Here is a 16867-nt window from a genome sequence, read left to right as displayed (position 1 = left end):
TTTTCGATTATTACGTGAAAATTAAGATTAATGGCTGGGTATCACAAAATGAATAAAACGAGAAAACAAAGATTGGAGAAAATAAATTAAAAAATCTGTAAAGCATCCATAACTTTTTCATATACAGTAAAAACGATACCACCACTGAGAATTAATCGAGCCAAACGAGGAGTTGCGCCGGACCAGAACCGTAAGATACCATCCTGAGTGAATATCTTGTATGCACAATGGAAGCTATTCTTGTACTCTTGCTTAGCAGTTAAAGATTGCATGCGGCTCTTGATAGTATCAATCGGTTGGGTGCAGTAGACAGTTATAATACCAGCTACAGAACCCACGAGAAAGGTAGGCACAGTACCAAGAGACTCGTCAGGAGGGAGTCGGCTTTGAAGGGATTGCTTGATGCTGTTGTAGGCTGTGAAGCGAACACCAGAGTTCGTAGCTTGACGAGCTACTGTAGGAAGCAAACCGCGATACAAAGCTGGAATACCTCCGTCTTTGAGGATAGTTTTAGAACCTTTTAAGAATCCATTATATCGAGGATTGGGCTTCTTTCCTTCATCAATGATAGCAGTTTTGATACTTTCAAAAGGCGTCAAAACGAGCGTAGACTCTGCAACTCCGGCACCCAAGCCGGCGAGTACCGTTCGAGGTCCAGTTAAACGACCGTTTTCATCGGCGAGTGTCTTTTTTATACTATCAAACGCGAAAAATCGAACAGCTGCTTTTAAAGAATTTCCAATAATTACTGTTGAGCAGCCTTTGTACCATTCCAAGCCAAAACGCGGTAACTTTCCTTTTACACCCTCAACTTGGCGATACAGCTGAAGACGAGTCTTGGCAAATTCAGCAGGATAAGTTATAGAAATTTCCACAGCACCGGCAATACCACCAGCTAAAATACTCTTTACCGGACCTGGGTGATTTGCGTCCACATTTTTGTTGTTTTTTTTTACCGTCGCAGACATTGTACAAGCGTGTTCGTTATGTCGGAATAAGAATCAATTGAATTCAGTCTTTTGTGGGGGATTGCAAGTCCTCAGATGAATGGATTCCAATGAAACCTACAGAATGTTGTATTTTCTTTAAAACACTCAAAAAGCCAGCAATGAACAAAGCAATGTGCGTAAAAAGTCTTATAATAGCATAGATTTTCTCCTAAAAGACAAAACGAGTTGAAAGTTGGAAATTATAAGCGAAAAAGGGTGTTTTGGCGGGTTCACTAATACATGAACTATTCAAGTAGACGTATCATTATGAAATTTATAGGTAGACAGTATTCACTCTTATTTACAAAATTACTACCTTTTAAATATAAAAGAAGTTTTATCCTTATTGTTCTTGTAATTCAATTTATGAATTTGGCTACAGGTGCTTGAAGCGAGACAGTATCATTCAGCTAGTACAGTAATTCCAAAGAATAATTCTTAATGTTCTGAGGATTGAAAGACAAATATCATCCACCGGAACTACACAAACAATAGATATGTAACGCCATGATTTAAAAATTTGAATACATTCGCGTAGGAGAATAGAGGATTGTTGCAATTCCATGAGACTTGCGGAACCACCAAATGTTTCACGCTTATTCTCTGTATTCAGCAATGCCAAATAAAAACTGAAAGCTAAAAGTGGCCATGTAAGCAATCGGAAACTATCTAATATTACAGAGAAATTTAGACATAAAGCTGTCTGGGTTTAAAGGCTTCAAATGCTTTCTCCGTAAACCTATAAATCCAACATAACTTGCAATCTCTAAATCATAATTTCTAGCTTAAGTAAATACGACAGCATAAAAGAAAGACAGGCACTGCTTTAATCGCGCTTCACGTAGACATCCAAGGGAGAAGGAGCTGCTTGAACCTGACAGTCATCATCATCTACTCCGTTCTCAAAGTTGAATGCAACTAGCATAGTTTCCTTTCCAATAGTAACCATGGGGGCGTGCCAAACGGAAGCGGCGTAAGTGACACCTTGACAACCTTTAGCAACAAATGTTTCAACGCGATCCCAGTCAGGTAACCCATCAGGAGCATCAGGAGCGACAGCAACCAGATAACTGCTTTCTTGAGCGTCCCTGCAAAGAGGAATAAATGTTTGCGTCGTATAAGGGTGTCTTTCTAAAACTCTTATTTGAAAGGCTGGTGATTCTTCATCGGCGGGAAAGACGGACGGTTTGGTGGAAAAGAAATTCCAGGTTGCTTTAGAGGAAGGAGTAGAAGATTTTTTATAGTTGTTTTCGGATTCAGAGACTCCGAGATATTTCTTGGCTGTACCGCCGTTTGCTACTACCATAGGGCCGTTCTCCTGTGGCTGAACGACTGTCCCATATGGAGCAAAGCTTTCAGGTGTAAATAGTTTAGGAGAAAGGAATTTTTGATCCATTGGAGACGTACTTTGTCAAGTTAAGGGAGATGGTTATTTCCAAACTCAGAGCATATAAAGTTAGTTTATAATCCCTGCATAGGAGTAAGATTAGGCATACCTGAAACGTTGATAGTTTTTGGAAGTGAATGAGCCCTCCATTGAAACAATATCTGAATTTATTCATTATCGACACCGAAATGCCGGATAATAATTAGAACCTGTAAAAGGAATACACCATCATGTTGTGTGTTGTTTGTAAGAAAGCTGGAAGCCGATTCTCTATAGCTTTTATTCATGAAGAATAACATAATAAGCATTTTTATTCAATTTCATTAAGTGCATAACATCTATTTAAAATTAAAGTCATATCTAAGATCGAAAGAAGTTCTTAACGATTTCTATAAATGAATGCTTGCCTTTTGGGAACGCGTTGCATTCACTATAACGTTGAGTTTGATTCAAGCAAAGCATTCATTGCTTACATCAACCTTGATTTTTGTAAGTTGACAGCTATTGCTTTTGATAAGGATGCTTGGAAGCCCATGCATTTGCGATTTGTTCTCGAGTAGCAACCCAAACACCTTCTTTGAGGGCAATATGCTCCATCAACTTTTGTAAACCACGGAAACGACCTGGACGGCCAGTCATTCGACAATGGAGGCCAATGGTGATCATCTTGGGGGCACCATTTTGTCCCTCTTCATATAAAACATCAAAGGCGTCTCGGCAGTAAGTGAAAAAGTCTTCCCCATTACAGAATCCTGGAGCAACGGCAAATTTCATATCATTAACATCAAGTGTGTAAGGCACGATTAAAAGACCTTTGTCTTCCTCGTCGCTTTTCTCCTCAGCCAAGGGATCAGGGACCCAGTAAGGAAGGTCATCATTGTAATCATCCGAATCGAAAGGTTGAGGTAAATTAAGTTCGCGATAGACTTGACAGACGATTTTACGAGTGCGTAGACTAGCGCGGCCTGTATACCAGCTACGAGGAGGAGTATTGGTAGGAGAAGCTTTCTGGATAGCCAAAATCGATTTTTTAACATGCTCATACTCCACGTCTTCTGGAAGATTTTCGTAATTAATCCAACGGTAGGAATGCGATCCTACTTCACATCCGGCTTCTTCCATGGCTCTAACGACTACGGGATTTTTTTCTACTGCCTGACCAATTGCCCAACAGGTGAAAGGAACCTCGTGCTTTTTGAATAAGTTTAGTATCCTCCAAAAGCCGCAGCGTGATCCATACTCAAAGCAGGATTCAATTGAACGCTCACGAACGGGACGATTGGGAAAAGGCATCAAACCGCCCTCTGTTAAAAATGTTTCGAATCCCTCATCGCCGTACAAAAGGGAACGCTCCCCACCCTCTTCGTAGTTAACCACAAAGGAAACCGCTATTTTACTATTATTTGGCCAGGGACTTTGATCCACAATTCGTCCAGCAGCACCTGTCAAGTCGCGAGTTTCGTACATAGTTTCTCAAGCTTTTATTACTAGTAATACAGTAGAAGTCACACCAAAGTTTTCTTCAATGACTTCTAAAAAACGTAAAACCTATTTCGTTGTCAATAATCGTTTCCATGCAGTAGCATCTTTCTCTCTTACCCACACTAGGTACTCTTCACTAGGTACTCTTTACTTTGGAGTATTTGGGAAACGGATGGTCAAAGGATGCCCTACTCTTCTCTTCAAGGTGGAAGCCTTTCCGCCTTCATAAAGAAAACTGATACTGCCTTTGCTAGATATCGGTGATTATTATCAAAATAGTCTCTTAGATGTGAATCATTTACTTTTTTTAAATTCATTGCCGTTTAATTTAAAGCTACTTTGAAAAAGCGAATGCTTTTATGACCCTTCCAACAATACATCTTTAACAATGTCTTTAGCCGGATGGTTTCGACTTAACTTTTTGTATCATTCCCTATTGAGCATACCTTGTGACTAGATCTTGTTCTTTTGTTTGTTTTTCTGTATTTATTTACGGACTTAATTGACACGAAACACTTGCATCGGCTGAACCTTTTGACGAGTTCATCGATTTTGTCCTCATGTCAATTATACGACCTATTACGAATGACACCGTGGTATGTACTTTAAATACTTTTTCAAACAATTTTTTAACATTTAATAGCATAGAATATGCTCAGGCCAGGTAATCACAGATTTGGCGTCAGCAGTAAAAGAACTGGTCGAAAATGCTCTTGATGCTGGTGCGACAACCATTGGTAAATATGCATTGTTGGTTTCATATTCTTACTGATTTGCGTAGAGGTTCGCATAAAAAATTATGGTCTTGATAGTATAGAGGTCTCGGATAATGGCTCGGGGATTTCAAAAGAAGATCAAGAATCTATCGGTATGAATTCCCAATCCAAATGAGTATATTCTAGGCTAATCACCCTTCTCTAGGAAAAAAGCATTATACCTCAAAGATCGAAGCATTTGGGGATTTAGATACTCTGGAGACATTTGGATTTCGTGGAGAAGCATTAAGCAGTCTTTGTTCTGTTTCCGACGTGACGATTACAACTGCAACTGCCTTAGAATCTCCAAAAGGACTTCAACTAAAACTAGATCATGAAGGGTCTGTGATAAGTAAATCTACGGTTGCTTCACAAGTAAGTGGCTTTTTTCGAATCGAAACGTTATTAACAATATCTAAACCCAGAAAGGGACAATGGTTTCCATTCATAACCTGTTTTCCACTTTGCCTGTTAGAAGAAAAGTGTTTGAGCGGAATTGTCGGCGCGATTTTTCCAAGTCAATTTCTTTGCTTCAAGCATACGCGGTCATCTCTATAGAAAAGAAATTTATAATTTTTCATCAAACAAAGGCATCTGGGAAAGTTGTGCAATTTTCAACAAATATGAACTCGGACATAAACCTGAATATAATGAATATATTCGGTACGAAGTTATCATCAAATTTAGTCAGATGGCAAGATGGATTTATAGAAGGATACATCTCAAGGCCACACGTGGGATCAGTTCGATTGTCTTCCGATAAACAAATGGTGTTTATTAATAGACGACCCATCAGTCTACCAAAACTAGTGAAAGCAATCCAAGAGGTTTTTAAGATGTATAGCATGTCTCAAGCTCCTTTTTTTGCCATTAACCTAACGTTAACTGAAGGTACGACTGCATTGCAATGGAAATTTATCTCTAACATGTCTTTAGGAACCGTGGACGTAAATGTCTCTCCAGATAAACGATCCGTTTTTCTTTCTGAGGAAAATTTTATTATCGACTTTGTAAGAGAATCTTTACAGCGCTTATGTGAAGGAACTGCGCACTCGCTGACAGAATCCAAGCTACAGCCTTCCATAACGACACCATCTTCTAGCCCTTATGAAATCAACCTTGCCTCTTTCTCTAGCCAACCCGATTCTTCTCAGAAATCTTTATTTTCGGGCTTCAGCAAGGACGATGACTTGATTGATGCCGATACATATGGCAACGAGTTTTCCACAAGTCACAAGCGAAAGCTTTCAAATTCAAGAGAAGACAATGAAAGTGATACGATGAAAGCTCCTATATTGAATAAAACTTCCACGAGAACATATGGAACAGAGCACGGTACATCAGATAACAATTTGGAAAGTCGGCTTTCTGCTTCACATGAAAAAATGCGACAACGTTTGTCATCGTTTGTTTCTAATTCAACTTTAAGGAAACCAAAAGCGGATGAAAAATATGTATTATCCCCTTCACCTTTGAGAAGTTCGGCTTCCGAATCCTTAAAAAGCATTTCCCCAAGCGGACCTGAACCGTCACCATCCCCATTTCCGAAGAGGTTTCCTATATCTCCACCAGGAGCAGATGAATCTTTATTATCTTCCTCTTCTCCTGTCGAAGCCAATGAAAACGTGTTCTCTTCCAGTCCAATTCCACCCAAAACGTCTGCCTTACAAAAACGAAAATTCTTTCTTGGGAAACCTACAGATAATTTAAGAAAAATAAAAGAAACCGTGGATGTTTCTTTCGATAATTGGGAAAATAATCTGACTTTTAATGATGATATTACGAAAGAGCCTGCCAAACTGGGTCTAATCCATGACATTTCTGATACCAATCAAGAGGAGCACCTAGATCTTACCATACATAAAGCAGACTTTCTGAAGATGAGAATAGTTGGCCAGTTTAATAGGGGATTCATAGTAGTCATCCACAAAAACAACCTTTTCATCATAGATCAACATGCAAGTGATGAAAAATTCAATTATGAAAAACTAAAGGGTAGAGTCAAATTGAAACCACAAGAACTAGTGGCACCGAAACAGCTTAATCTCGCAGCCACTGAGGAAATTGTCCTTTTTGAGCATATGGAAATGATCCGTGAGAAGGGATTCGAAATTATTGTGAACATGGATGAACCTGTAGGGAAACGCTGTAAGTTAATAGCTGTTCCTTCTGGAAAGAGCGTTGTCTTTGATGTAGGAGGTAAGTACTCTTAGCTAAATTATTTTCACTCATGTTATTTACTAACGAAATGATAGATTTATTGGAGATGTTAAATCTTCTATCGGAGCATCCTCGTATAAATCCCATAAGTAGCAAATTAGAAAGAATGCTTGCATCCAAGGCTTGTAGAAGCAGTATAATGATCGGTCGAGCTTTGACAATATCAGAAATGTCTACGGTTGTGAGACATCTTGCTGACCTAAGTAAGCCTTGGAACTGTCCGCATGGGAGACCGACCATGCGGCACCTCTTTCGCATGAAAGATTCTACTTGATTGACGCTTTAATTACCGTTACTAGCATGTGTTTTGTTATTGTTATTTAGAATTTATAGCTAAATTATTTTTCCTTTTAATAAATTAAGATATATATATATTCACGCAAACAAGTGTCCCAGGAGAGCTTTAATCACAACCAACCTTGAGTTATGAACAACATAGTGAATTAATAGTGGGATATTCTAATTTATTTAAGTTTTTCTTTTTCAACACGATATCAAAGAATCCAAATAACTTTATTGTTGTCTGAAACATTTCAGGGAAATTCACCTTAGATAATTCTTGGCTTCCAGCCAAATCCTGAACGATAAACAAAACCATAACAGCATAAGCTCGACATAGCGAGCATGACTAAACACCTATATCATTCCAATAAAGAACATAAATTCAATTATCATGAAGAAAACGGTCGGATTGAGACAATTCGCGATGGTTTAAGAAAGGCCTCATTATGTCCAAGCATGGAACTATTAGCTGTTATAACGAATGGAAATCGTCTAATTGCGTTTAGAAATACAGGACAGAGAATATGGGATGTTGGATTTGAAGGGTTAAAAGCTACTGCTCTTTGTTGGCATCAAGACGGTATGGATTAAGTTTGGTTCCTGGAAATGGGAAAGCTATCGTATTTAATATTAACGCTAGAAAGGCCATCTGTTGGTAGTGGGTTTTGAGAGTGGAGAACTCAAATTTGTAGATTCCTCTTCGGGTCATGTTGTCGAACAGCGTCATGCTTCAAGAAATATTCCTATCACCATGATTACATGGAAAGTGGAGGACTCTTCTACTTTTTTCAATCAGCCTGACTTCTCTTTGGACCCAATATCTTACATGCCCTTATTGGGAACGCTGCCTAGCTCCTCTAAAGGGTAAGTTTTTGGATAGCATAGTGGGTTATTAACAATGACTGAAGGGAACGAATTTTTTCTTCAAAAGCAATTGTTGAGTTTTTTAAATCTTCCAATCCCGAGCGTTCCAAATCTCAGAAAATCGAGCTTTTAAGTGTCCTTGATGAGGAAGGAATTCGCCATATAAAGTGAGTACTTTTTCCATTGATCAAAATTAACTAAATAAAGCATGTTTTCATCCTATAAAATTGGGGAAGGTGATTCACTACATTCAGCTCTTAATATGGTAAGTTTATAACTGGTTTCAGAGCAGTTTCTAATCCAAAAGAAATTACCTAAATCCCATCATATTTGCAGGCAGATGGCATACCATGTTTTACATTGTTCTGATCAAGGTCATAGCAGCTTACAAACGTTACACATGCCATTGCTAGAGAAAGGGTTGCGAAACATAGTAGATATAGCGACAATGTCAACAAAGATGCAACTGTTTGTGAGGTATATCGAAGAAACAGTGGATGCGATGTATGAAGAGTTTAAAAATATCGTCAAAGCTGAAAACAGCCTACGAAACTCTTTTACCCAAATATTTGAAAAACACAAAAATGATACATTCTCTCCCGAGCTGGAACTTTATCAGTTTATTATGAATGGGTTACCAACCCCCATATTGAAAGAGTGGTTGACAGAGAGAGTTGGCGATCGAGTTTTAAAAAACTGGGAAAAGTTAATTGTGAATGCTTGTCGATCCTTATCTGTGTTTTGCCAAGAGTTTGTAATACCTGCTTCGGAGAGGTTGGGGATATTGCTGAATTTAATAAGAGGAAAGGCAATTTGGGGAGTCATGAAAGGAGATAGTTTGCTTGATCCAAAGTTAATCGATGATTGTATGTCTTCTCTTTCGTCACTTCAGACAATTTCTTTTACGTTTTTATCTTCACTTCAAAAAGAAAACGCTGAAATGAAGCGTTACGTGAGTTGGCTAAATTACGCTATGCATGAATTTGTTACAACTGAACCAGCAACAATTCCTCCTCAAGATATTGTTGATCATATACAGGATTGTGTAAGGTATATCCGGAATTCTCTAATGCACTCTCAATTGACATCCTACTTCGTGGCTGCCGAAAACTCCCAAGAAACGAAAAACTCCAAACCTAGCAGTTCAACGTTTCAGGATGTCATTAATGCTTTACGACTTTCTTTTGATGTCATTTTTAGTTATCCATCCTTAGCTTGTCGAAGCCAGTGGACAAAAACAGCAAATATTAAACTATTACAAGGCAACGATTGGCTGGTTTCTGCTTGTCTTTTCCAGTCCAAGCCCGAAACCTCAATCGAAAAATCTATATATTATAAGAAAAATCTTCCAGGCATATATATTTGGCAATGTAATTTGCAAAATGGACAGATGTTACCGTCTTTCTGCTGCCATTTTGAATTGGATGCTTCTTATATTCTTCAAATCGATCAACAAAATACTGCCTCAGCTAATGTTTTGGATGCAAAGGTTTATCCCAGTAATGCCTTAATAATACTAGCTGAGTACCAAAACAAAATTATTATGTGTGAAGTCTCCATCGAGAAAATACCTTTTATACCTATTGACAAGTCCATTTGCGAAATGGGAAAGTTACCAGAATACGTGAATACTATCCCCATTATTCCAGTCCGTGATACAGTATGGACCCATTCGTTCAACGATAACTTTTCTCCTTCCAGATTCGACTATATAGAACAAGATACTGCCTCTTATGGTATTGTTTATTCGGAAGAAACTCAAAAGTATCGATGGTTTAATATTTGAACATGCAATGAACTTTCGTTTGAGCTTTATGATGAAGAAATTCGTTAAAGTTTTAAATGCTATTAATTAATAACTTACATTAAATATGGACAATAATAATCCTGCTAATCATTTCATTCCTTTGTTGATCACTGCACTGCGCTGTATATCGTTAATTTATGTAGTTCACATTTTTCACTTCGATACGTTCAATTCATCCAGAGTTGTGTTTCATTTTAAGAGACACAAGATGGATACGTTTCCGTCTCTGTTTCTGTATTCATTGACAATACAAAATAGCAATTATGTGCAGAACTCGTGTGTGGCATCTTTATCTGGTAAAAAGGTGCAAGAGATTGTTATAGCTACAGAATCTCGACTTTTGGTTTATAAAGTGGATCCAAATGATGGCCGAATAAGCTGTATTTTGAATCACAATTGCTTTGGAATCATTAGAAATGTCGCTCCTCTTCGTTTAACTGGCTTTAAACGCGACTACTTGATTGTAACTTCAGATTCTGGACGGATAACGGTTTTGCAGTATGATCTTGGTCTCAATAAGCTTGTTCCGGTGTATCAAGAAGCATTTGGAAAGTCAGGGATTCGAAGAGTTGTTCCAGGAGAATATTTGGCTGTTGATGCCAAGGGTCGCGCAGCAATGGTTGCTTCTGTTGAAAAAAGTAAGTTGGTTTATGTATTAAATCGTGATTCTGAAGCAGATCTCACAATATCTTCACCGCTTGAAGCGCATAAAGCAGGTGTTATTTGTTTTAGTCTTGTGGGTCTGGATACCGGATATGCAAACCCAATATTTGCAGCCCTAGAAGTTGACTACAGTGACATTGATCATGACCAGTCAGGTCAAGCTTACGAGAACGTAGAGAAGGTTTTGACATATTATGAACTTGACCTTGGACTTAATCATGTCGTCAGGCGTTGGTCAAAAGTGGTTGATCGTAGTTCTTATATGCTTCTTTCTGTGCCAGGGGGTAACGATGGTCCATCAGGCACTCTTGTGATTTCTGAAGGATGGATATCTTATAGACATTTGCAAAAAAGGTTTCACCAAATACCTATAATGCGCCGAAAAGGTAATGAAATGGAGGAGACAGCTACACCATGGGCAGAATCAAACCCAGAAAACAAAGACTTGCGGCTCCCTGTCATTGTCTCTGCCGTAATGCACAGAATGAAAGGATCGTTTTTCTACTTGCTACAAACTCATGAAGGTGATCTATTAAAACTCACCGTAGAGCATGATGGACAAGGCAATGTAAACGAGTTACGCATGAAATATTTTGATACGATACCTCTTTCAGTAGAACTCAATATTTTAAAAACTGGGTTCCTATTTATATCGTGTGAAGGTGGAAATCATCAATTATATCAGTTTGAGAACCTTGGGCTGGATGATGGAGAGTTAGAAATTTCTTCTTTGGAATATCCTGATGATTTTCTTGTTACCACTGGTAAGAACATATTTTACCAAGTACGTGGTTTGCAGAATTTATCGTTGGTTGATGAAGTCCCTTGCCTTTATCCCGTGACTGATTCGTTAGTAGTTAAGAGCCCTCTTTTAGATGACCCAACCCAGATATATGCAATTTCCGGGCGTGGCAATGCTTCTTCTCTTCGTCGTTTAAAGCGTGGTTTGGAAACCACTGAAATTGTTGCTTCAGAAATTCCAGGTGCTCCTGTCGCAATTTGGACTTTGAAGCTATCCCGCAATGATGTGTATGATTCGTATATAATCTTGTCATTTACAAATGGTACTTTAGTATTATCCATTGGAGAAACCGTTGAGGAAGTATCAGACAGTGGATTGCTGTCCTCCGTTTCTACGTTAAACGTACACCAAATGGGCCAAGATTCTGTTCTTCAAGTTTATTCCAAGGGTATCCGGCACATTCGCTCTAATAAACAAATAAGTGAATGGAAATTACCGGCTGATTTATTAATTACTCAGTCAACCATTAATGATACCCAAATAGTAATAGCTCTGAATAATGGTGAGCTTGTATATTTCGAGATGAGTGACGACGTTGAAGGCGGTCAGTTAAATGAATACCAAGAAAGAAAAACACTTACAGCAAATGTTACTGCGCTTGCTTTGGGGCCGGTACCTGAAGGTTCAAAGCGTAGTAATTTCCTTTGTATAGCTTGTGACGACGCTACCGTACGCGTTTTATCTCTGGATCTTTACACGACCTTAGAAAGTTTGAGTGTTCAAGCATTAAGCTCACCTGCTAATTCGCTGTGTATAATTCCCATGGCGGTCGGCGGGTATACTACCTTATACCTACATATTGGTTTGATGAATGGTGTTTACCTTCGAACTGTTGTTGACGTGACCTCTGGACAGCTATTAGATACCCGTACTCGGTTTTTGGGTCCAAAGCCTGTCAAATTATATCCAGTTTCTATTAAAGACCAGAAAACTGTATTGGCTGTCTCTACGAGAGCTTATCTGGCTTATTCTTTCTTGCAAAATCTGCAGCTTTCCCCCATTTCTTATTCAGCAATTGAACATATTTCTTCATTCGCTAGTGAGCAATGCCCTCAGGGGGTTGTTGCCGTACATCACAATGTTTTGAAAATTTTTACAATCGATAGTCTGCAGGATGATTTGAAATCAGAAATATATCCGCTTATGTGTACACCACGAAAGTTGGTGAAACACCCGGAACTTCCTATTTTATGTATTTTACAGAGTGAAAGGAATTTCAATAGTTCCAAGAATTATCAGGATCTAGGCTCTCATTCTTTGTCGTCACGTGCGAATAAGGATTTAAGCCCTTTACAAGAAAGGGAATGGTCATCATATATATCTATTTTTGACTTGAAATCTAAGCAAATAGTTCACGCTTGTAAACTCGGCGATAATGAAGCCGCTTTTTGTGTCGAGATGGTTTACTTCAAGTCAAAGGATGAGTTATTTTTAGTTACTGGTTCGGCGACAGATGTCAATCTTGAAACAAGAGCTTGTTCTCATGGTAATATACGCGTTTACAGACTTAAGGATGAGGGGACTAGCCTTGAGTTAGTAAGCCACACTGAAACGGACGACATTCCCATGTGCCTTCGCCCCTTTCAAGGAAGGATGCTTGCTGGTGTTGGAAAACATTTGAGAATGTATGAGCTAGGTAACAAAAAAGTACTAAGGAAATGTGAAATAGCTCCTGTCCCTCTCTTTATAACTCGCTTGGATGTCCAAGGAAGCAGAATTGTTGTTGGTGATTCTCAGTGTTCTATTAGATATGTCGTGTATAAGCACGATGAAAACCGCTTCCTTGTTTTTGCGGATGATCCCATTCAAAGGTGGTGTACGACCTCAACTATGGTTGATTATGATACTGTAGCAGGGGGTGACAAGTTTGGTAATATGTGGCTTCTAAGATGTCCTGCGGATATCTCAAGGCTTTCTGATGAAGACAATTCTGCGTCTAAGCTTTTACATGAAAAACCATTTTTGAATTCTACTCCCCACAAGCTGGAACTTTTGTCTCATTTTTATACGAATGATATACCTACATCCATGAAAAAAGTACAGTTGGTTGAAGGAGCAAGAGAGGTTTTGTTATGGACTGGCCTTCTTGGAACGGTAGGTGTTTTTACCCCTTTTATAAATCAAGAAGACGTTCGGTTCTTTCAGCAGATAGAATTCTTTTTGCGAAAAGAAGTTCCCTTGTTATCTGGCCGGGATCATTTAGCGTACCGAAGCTACTATGCACCTGTGAAAGGTGTCATTGATGGTGATTTATGCGAAATGTACTATCATCTTCCTCGTGAAAAGCAGGAAGTGATTGCAAGTGAACTGGATCGCACGGTCGCAGAGATATCAAAAAAAATAGAGGACTTTCGTGTACGTAGTTTTTAGAAATGGCTTATGAATGAAGAAAAACTTTTTATGATTTAGATCAACAAAGTCATTGATGTTACAAACAAATGAAGATCTGATAATCAAGCTTTCGTCCCATTTATTACTATGTAAGAAGACAATTCATGTAACACCTGCATAGGGCAAGCTCAAGAAGTGCTGAATCTCTAGAGAATTTTGCTTTAAACATTCAACAATTTTGACAATAATACTCTGAAATTACCTAAGGTTGTATATTACCAATTGCAATGAATCAAAGGATGAAATTAGGGCTCAGAGTGTATTTCGGTGTACTGCATTCTACTACTGTCGTTGTCGCAGTTTTACTTTTAAGCTCCCTTTACGTACTGCGTTACACGATGTATAATTGTTTTGGTGTTGGAAAAGCAGTCACGGGCCGACAACACCAAGACCAAGGGGAATGCGAAATTTCCTCCAACCACCAAGAGGTGCACTAAGCAAAATGGCAGAATCCGTAGCCCGTCCATCAGTTTTAAATGCTGCTGATGATGATATCAAGAAGCTTTTAGCTGCCGACTGCCATATCGGCTCCAAGAACTTGGAAGTCCGTATGGAACCTTATGTTTGGAAGCGTCGTACTGACGGTATCCATATTCTCAACTTGGGCAAGACATGGGAGAAGCTTGTTCTTGCTGCTCGTATCATTGCTACCATCGAGAACCCTGCTGATGTTTGTGTTGTTTCTACCCGTGCTTACGGTCACCGTGCAGTTTTGAAGTTTGCTGCCCACACTGGTGCTACTGCCATTGCTGGCCGTTTCACTCCCGGTAACTTCACTAACTATATCACCCGTACTTACCGTGAGCCCCGCTTGATTATCGTTACTGATCCTCGTGCTGATGCTCAAGCTATCAGAGAAGCTTCTTTCGTCAACATCCCTGTCATTGCTCTTACCGACACTGACTCTTGCTTGAACCATGTTGATGTTGCTATCCCTACCAACAACAAAGGTTACAAGGCCATTGGTTTGAACTGGTACTTTTTGGCTCGTGAAGTCCTTCGTCTCCGTGGTAGCATCTCCCGTACCACTCCTTGGGAGGTCATGCCCGATCTCTACTTCTATCGTGATCCCGAGGAAGTTGAGCGTGAGGAGGAAGCCAAGGCTGCCGCTGCCACTGCTGCTGACGAAGAAGCTCAATTGGCTGCTCAAACTGCTGCCGCTGAATTTGAGGTCAATGACAGCGCTACCGGAACTGTCGATCCCACCGTTTTGGATAATGCTACCGCAGGCCAAGTTGGTCAAACCACTTGGGAAGGTGATGCTGAATGGAATACCACTGGTGCTGCTCCCTCTGAATGGGCATAATTTCTGCTTCTTATATCATACAGTTAAAAAAATTCACTATTGAAAGCTCTTTCAATCCAGTTATGCTAATAATTAAAAGCCGTTTGGTGTACATGTGGTAGTGAGCAATCTAGGATGTTGATATATTGAACTAGTAACGTAACCTTGTAGCTGTACTCATAATACTTGTGTTATATATTGTATGAAAAGATGAACGCGATGTAGGATATGTCAATTGCGTTCTCCATCTATATTGCATTTTCGTAACAAGAATTTTTCAGTAATATCAGTCTCCGTTGAACTCGTTTGTTTTGTTGTAGAGTAAATTTCAAAAGGAACAATGTTCATTTGTATAGTTGTCCAAGTTTAGATTGTATTAAAGGATTTCCTAATATTCAGCTTGTCGTCTAACCTCGAGCTCTTGCTATTGCACTACGACAAACAACTATCTGTAGCATAGTAACTTGCAATCTTCCATAATGGCAATGGATAAAGGAAAAGGACGAGCTATGGAATTAGATAATCCCGTGCAAGACGGTTCAACTCTTCCATGGTATGTATTATGAATGAATCATGTTCAAAATTGAAATATTGTATATCACATGGATAGCATTTCTTTTCGTTGAAATGTATGCTGTGAATCCACAAGGAAATCTATTTGGATTGATTGCTTTATCGGGTTGGATAGGAATGCACGAACTTTGAATTCATGGAATATTGATTTCGGTTTCATACTAATAGTGATTAGGGTGGAAAAATATCGTCCTTCTGGATTAGAAGATGTAGTTGCACACAAAGATATTATTTCTACACGTGAGTTTTTATCTATTCATTCATGTTAGAATTTATTTACGCTAACGTTTTAGTGGATCGATTCATCAGCACAAACAAAGTTCCCCATATGTTATTTTATGGTCCGCCAGGAACAGGAAAGACATCTACTATCCTTGCCTGTGCTCGCAAGGTATATGGTCCCCAATTCCGCAATCAGGTTATGGAATTGAATGCTAGTGACGACCGTGGTATTGATGCTGTCAGAGAACAAATAAAAAACTTTGCAAGCACGCGTCAAATTTTTTCGTAAGTTTTCTATGTCTATATAGATCGATGCTTTGAAACTAACACTTGTTGCAGATCCTCTTTTAAAATGATTATTTTGGATGAAGCCGATGCTATGACTCTTGCTGCCCAGAATGCACTCCGAAGAGGTAAGTCAATATAAATTGATTTAACATTTATGCTCATGCTTTTTATGACTTTAGTCATTGAAAAATATACCAAAAACGTTCGCTTTTGTATCATCTGCAACTATATTAACAAAATTGCTCCTGCTATTCAATCACGGTGTACTCGTTTTCGTTTCCAACCGCTTCCTTCTTTAGAAATTGAAAAATACGTTGACCACGTTATTGATAATGAGCATTGTAACATAGATTCAGAAGCAAAAGCTGCCGTTTTGAAGTTATCAAGGGGTGACATGCGTAAAGCTCTTAATATTTTACAAGCCTGCCATGCGGCTTACGAACATATTGATGAGTCTGCCGTTTACAATTGTGTTGGCCAACCTCATCCGTCAGATATAGATTATTTTATCAAGTCAATAATGAATGAAGAATTCGTTACTGCTTACAATAGTACGTCTTTATGTTTCAAGATTTCAGCTAACGTTTTTTAGCTATTTTTTCGATAAAGCAGCAAAAGGGCTTGGCTTTGCAGGATATAACTACTTGTATTTTTGAAGCTTTAGACGAACTTCAAGTACCAGCTAATACACGCATTTTCATTTTAGATCAATTGGCCGCTATTGAGCACCGTATGTCTTTCGGTTGCTCGGAAAAAATTCAACTTAGTGCAATGATTGCAAGTATTAAATGTGGTGTCGATCTAGCCGCTAAAAATAAATGAAAGATTCTCATACAAAAAGAAAAAATCATGATTAA

At 38.8% G+C, this 16867-nt stretch overlaps 8 protein-coding genes across 8 annotated transcripts; 5 read left to right on the top strand and 3 right to left on the bottom strand.

Moving 5' to 3' along the window:
* Positions 1–86: 86 nt before the first annotated feature.
* mce1 (mitochondrial carrier, citrate) lies at positions 87–968 on the bottom strand (the record flags this gene model as incomplete). The annotated part of the gene is made up of 1 exon (XM_056183441.1): positions 87–968. One exon carries the CDS (start codon positions 966–968, stop codon positions 87–89), a length of 882 nt encoding a protein of 293 aa, XP_056039492.1.
* An 847-nt stretch (positions 969–1815) lies between these two features.
* Positions 1816–2526, bottom strand: dal1 (ureidoglycolate hydrolase; the record flags this gene model as incomplete). Its single annotated transcript, XM_056183440.1, has 2 exons — positions 1816–2395; positions 2486–2526. 2 exons carry the CDS (start codon positions 2524–2526, stop codon positions 1816–1818), a joined length of 621 nt encoding a protein of 206 aa, XP_056039615.1.
* A 351-nt stretch (positions 2527–2877) lies between these two features.
* cda1 (chitin deacetylase Cda1) lies at positions 2878–3843 on the bottom strand (the record flags this gene model as incomplete). The annotated part of the gene is made up of 1 exon (XM_056183439.1): positions 2878–3843. One exon carries the CDS (start codon positions 3841–3843, stop codon positions 2878–2880), a length of 966 nt encoding a protein of 321 aa, XP_056039616.1.
* A 575-nt stretch (positions 3844–4418) lies between these two features.
* pms1 (MutL family mismatch-repair protein Pms1) lies at positions 4419–7107 on the top strand (the record flags this gene model as incomplete). Its single annotated transcript, XM_056183438.1, has 7 exons — positions 4419–4454; positions 4502–4595; positions 4640–4726; positions 4780–4988; positions 5039–5504; positions 5550–6812; positions 6869–7107. The coding sequence occupies 7 exons, from the start codon at positions 4419–4421 to the stop codon at positions 7105–7107; spliced, it is 2394 nt and encodes a 797-aa protein (XP_056039186.1).
* A 350-nt stretch (positions 7108–7457) lies between these two features.
* cut20 (anaphase-promoting complex, platform subcomplex scaffold subunit Apc4/Cut20) lies at positions 7458–9765 on the top strand (the record flags this gene model as incomplete). Its single annotated transcript, XM_056183437.1, has 5 exons — positions 7458–7695; positions 7760–7979; positions 8024–8146; positions 8187–8244; positions 8287–9765. 5 exons carry the CDS (start codon positions 7458–7460, stop codon positions 9763–9765), a joined length of 2118 nt encoding a protein of 705 aa, XP_056039726.1.
* A 229-nt stretch (positions 9766–9994) lies between these two features.
* prp12 (U2 snRNP-associated protein, WD repeat protein Sap130) lies at positions 9995–13621 on the top strand (the record flags this gene model as incomplete). Its single annotated transcript, XM_056183436.1, has 1 exon — positions 9995–13621. One exon carries the CDS (start codon positions 9995–9997, stop codon positions 13619–13621), a length of 3627 nt encoding a protein of 1208 aa, XP_056039230.1.
* Positions 13622–14084: 463 nt separating this feature from the next.
* On the top strand, positions 14085–14948 carry rps002 (40S ribosomal protein S0B; the record flags this gene model as incomplete). Its single annotated transcript, XM_056183435.1, has 1 exon — positions 14085–14948. The coding sequence occupies one exon, from the start codon at positions 14085–14087 to the stop codon at positions 14946–14948; it is 864 nt and encodes a 287-aa protein (XP_056039109.1).
* A 458-nt stretch (positions 14949–15406) lies between these two features.
* rfc3 (DNA replication factor C complex subunit Rfc3) lies at positions 15407–16832 on the top strand (the record flags this gene model as incomplete). The annotated part of the gene is made up of 6 exons (XM_056183434.1): positions 15407–15480; positions 15676–15740; positions 15794–16007; positions 16062–16135; positions 16190–16561; positions 16603–16832. The coding sequence occupies 6 exons, from the start codon at positions 15407–15409 to the stop codon at positions 16830–16832; spliced, it is 1029 nt and encodes a 342-aa protein (XP_056039780.1).
* Positions 16833–16867: the final 35 nt, after the last annotated feature.

Source organism: Schizosaccharomyces osmophilus, chromosome 3 (assembly GCF_027921745.1).
Source record: "Schizosaccharomyces osmophilus chromosome 3, complete sequence".
NCBI classification, from domain to species: Eukaryota; Fungi; Ascomycota; class Schizosaccharomycetes; order Schizosaccharomycetales; family Schizosaccharomycetaceae; genus Schizosaccharomyces; species Schizosaccharomyces osmophilus.
Note: the sequence above shows the minus strand (reverse complement) of the source record. Positions and strands in the feature narration are given on the sequence as shown.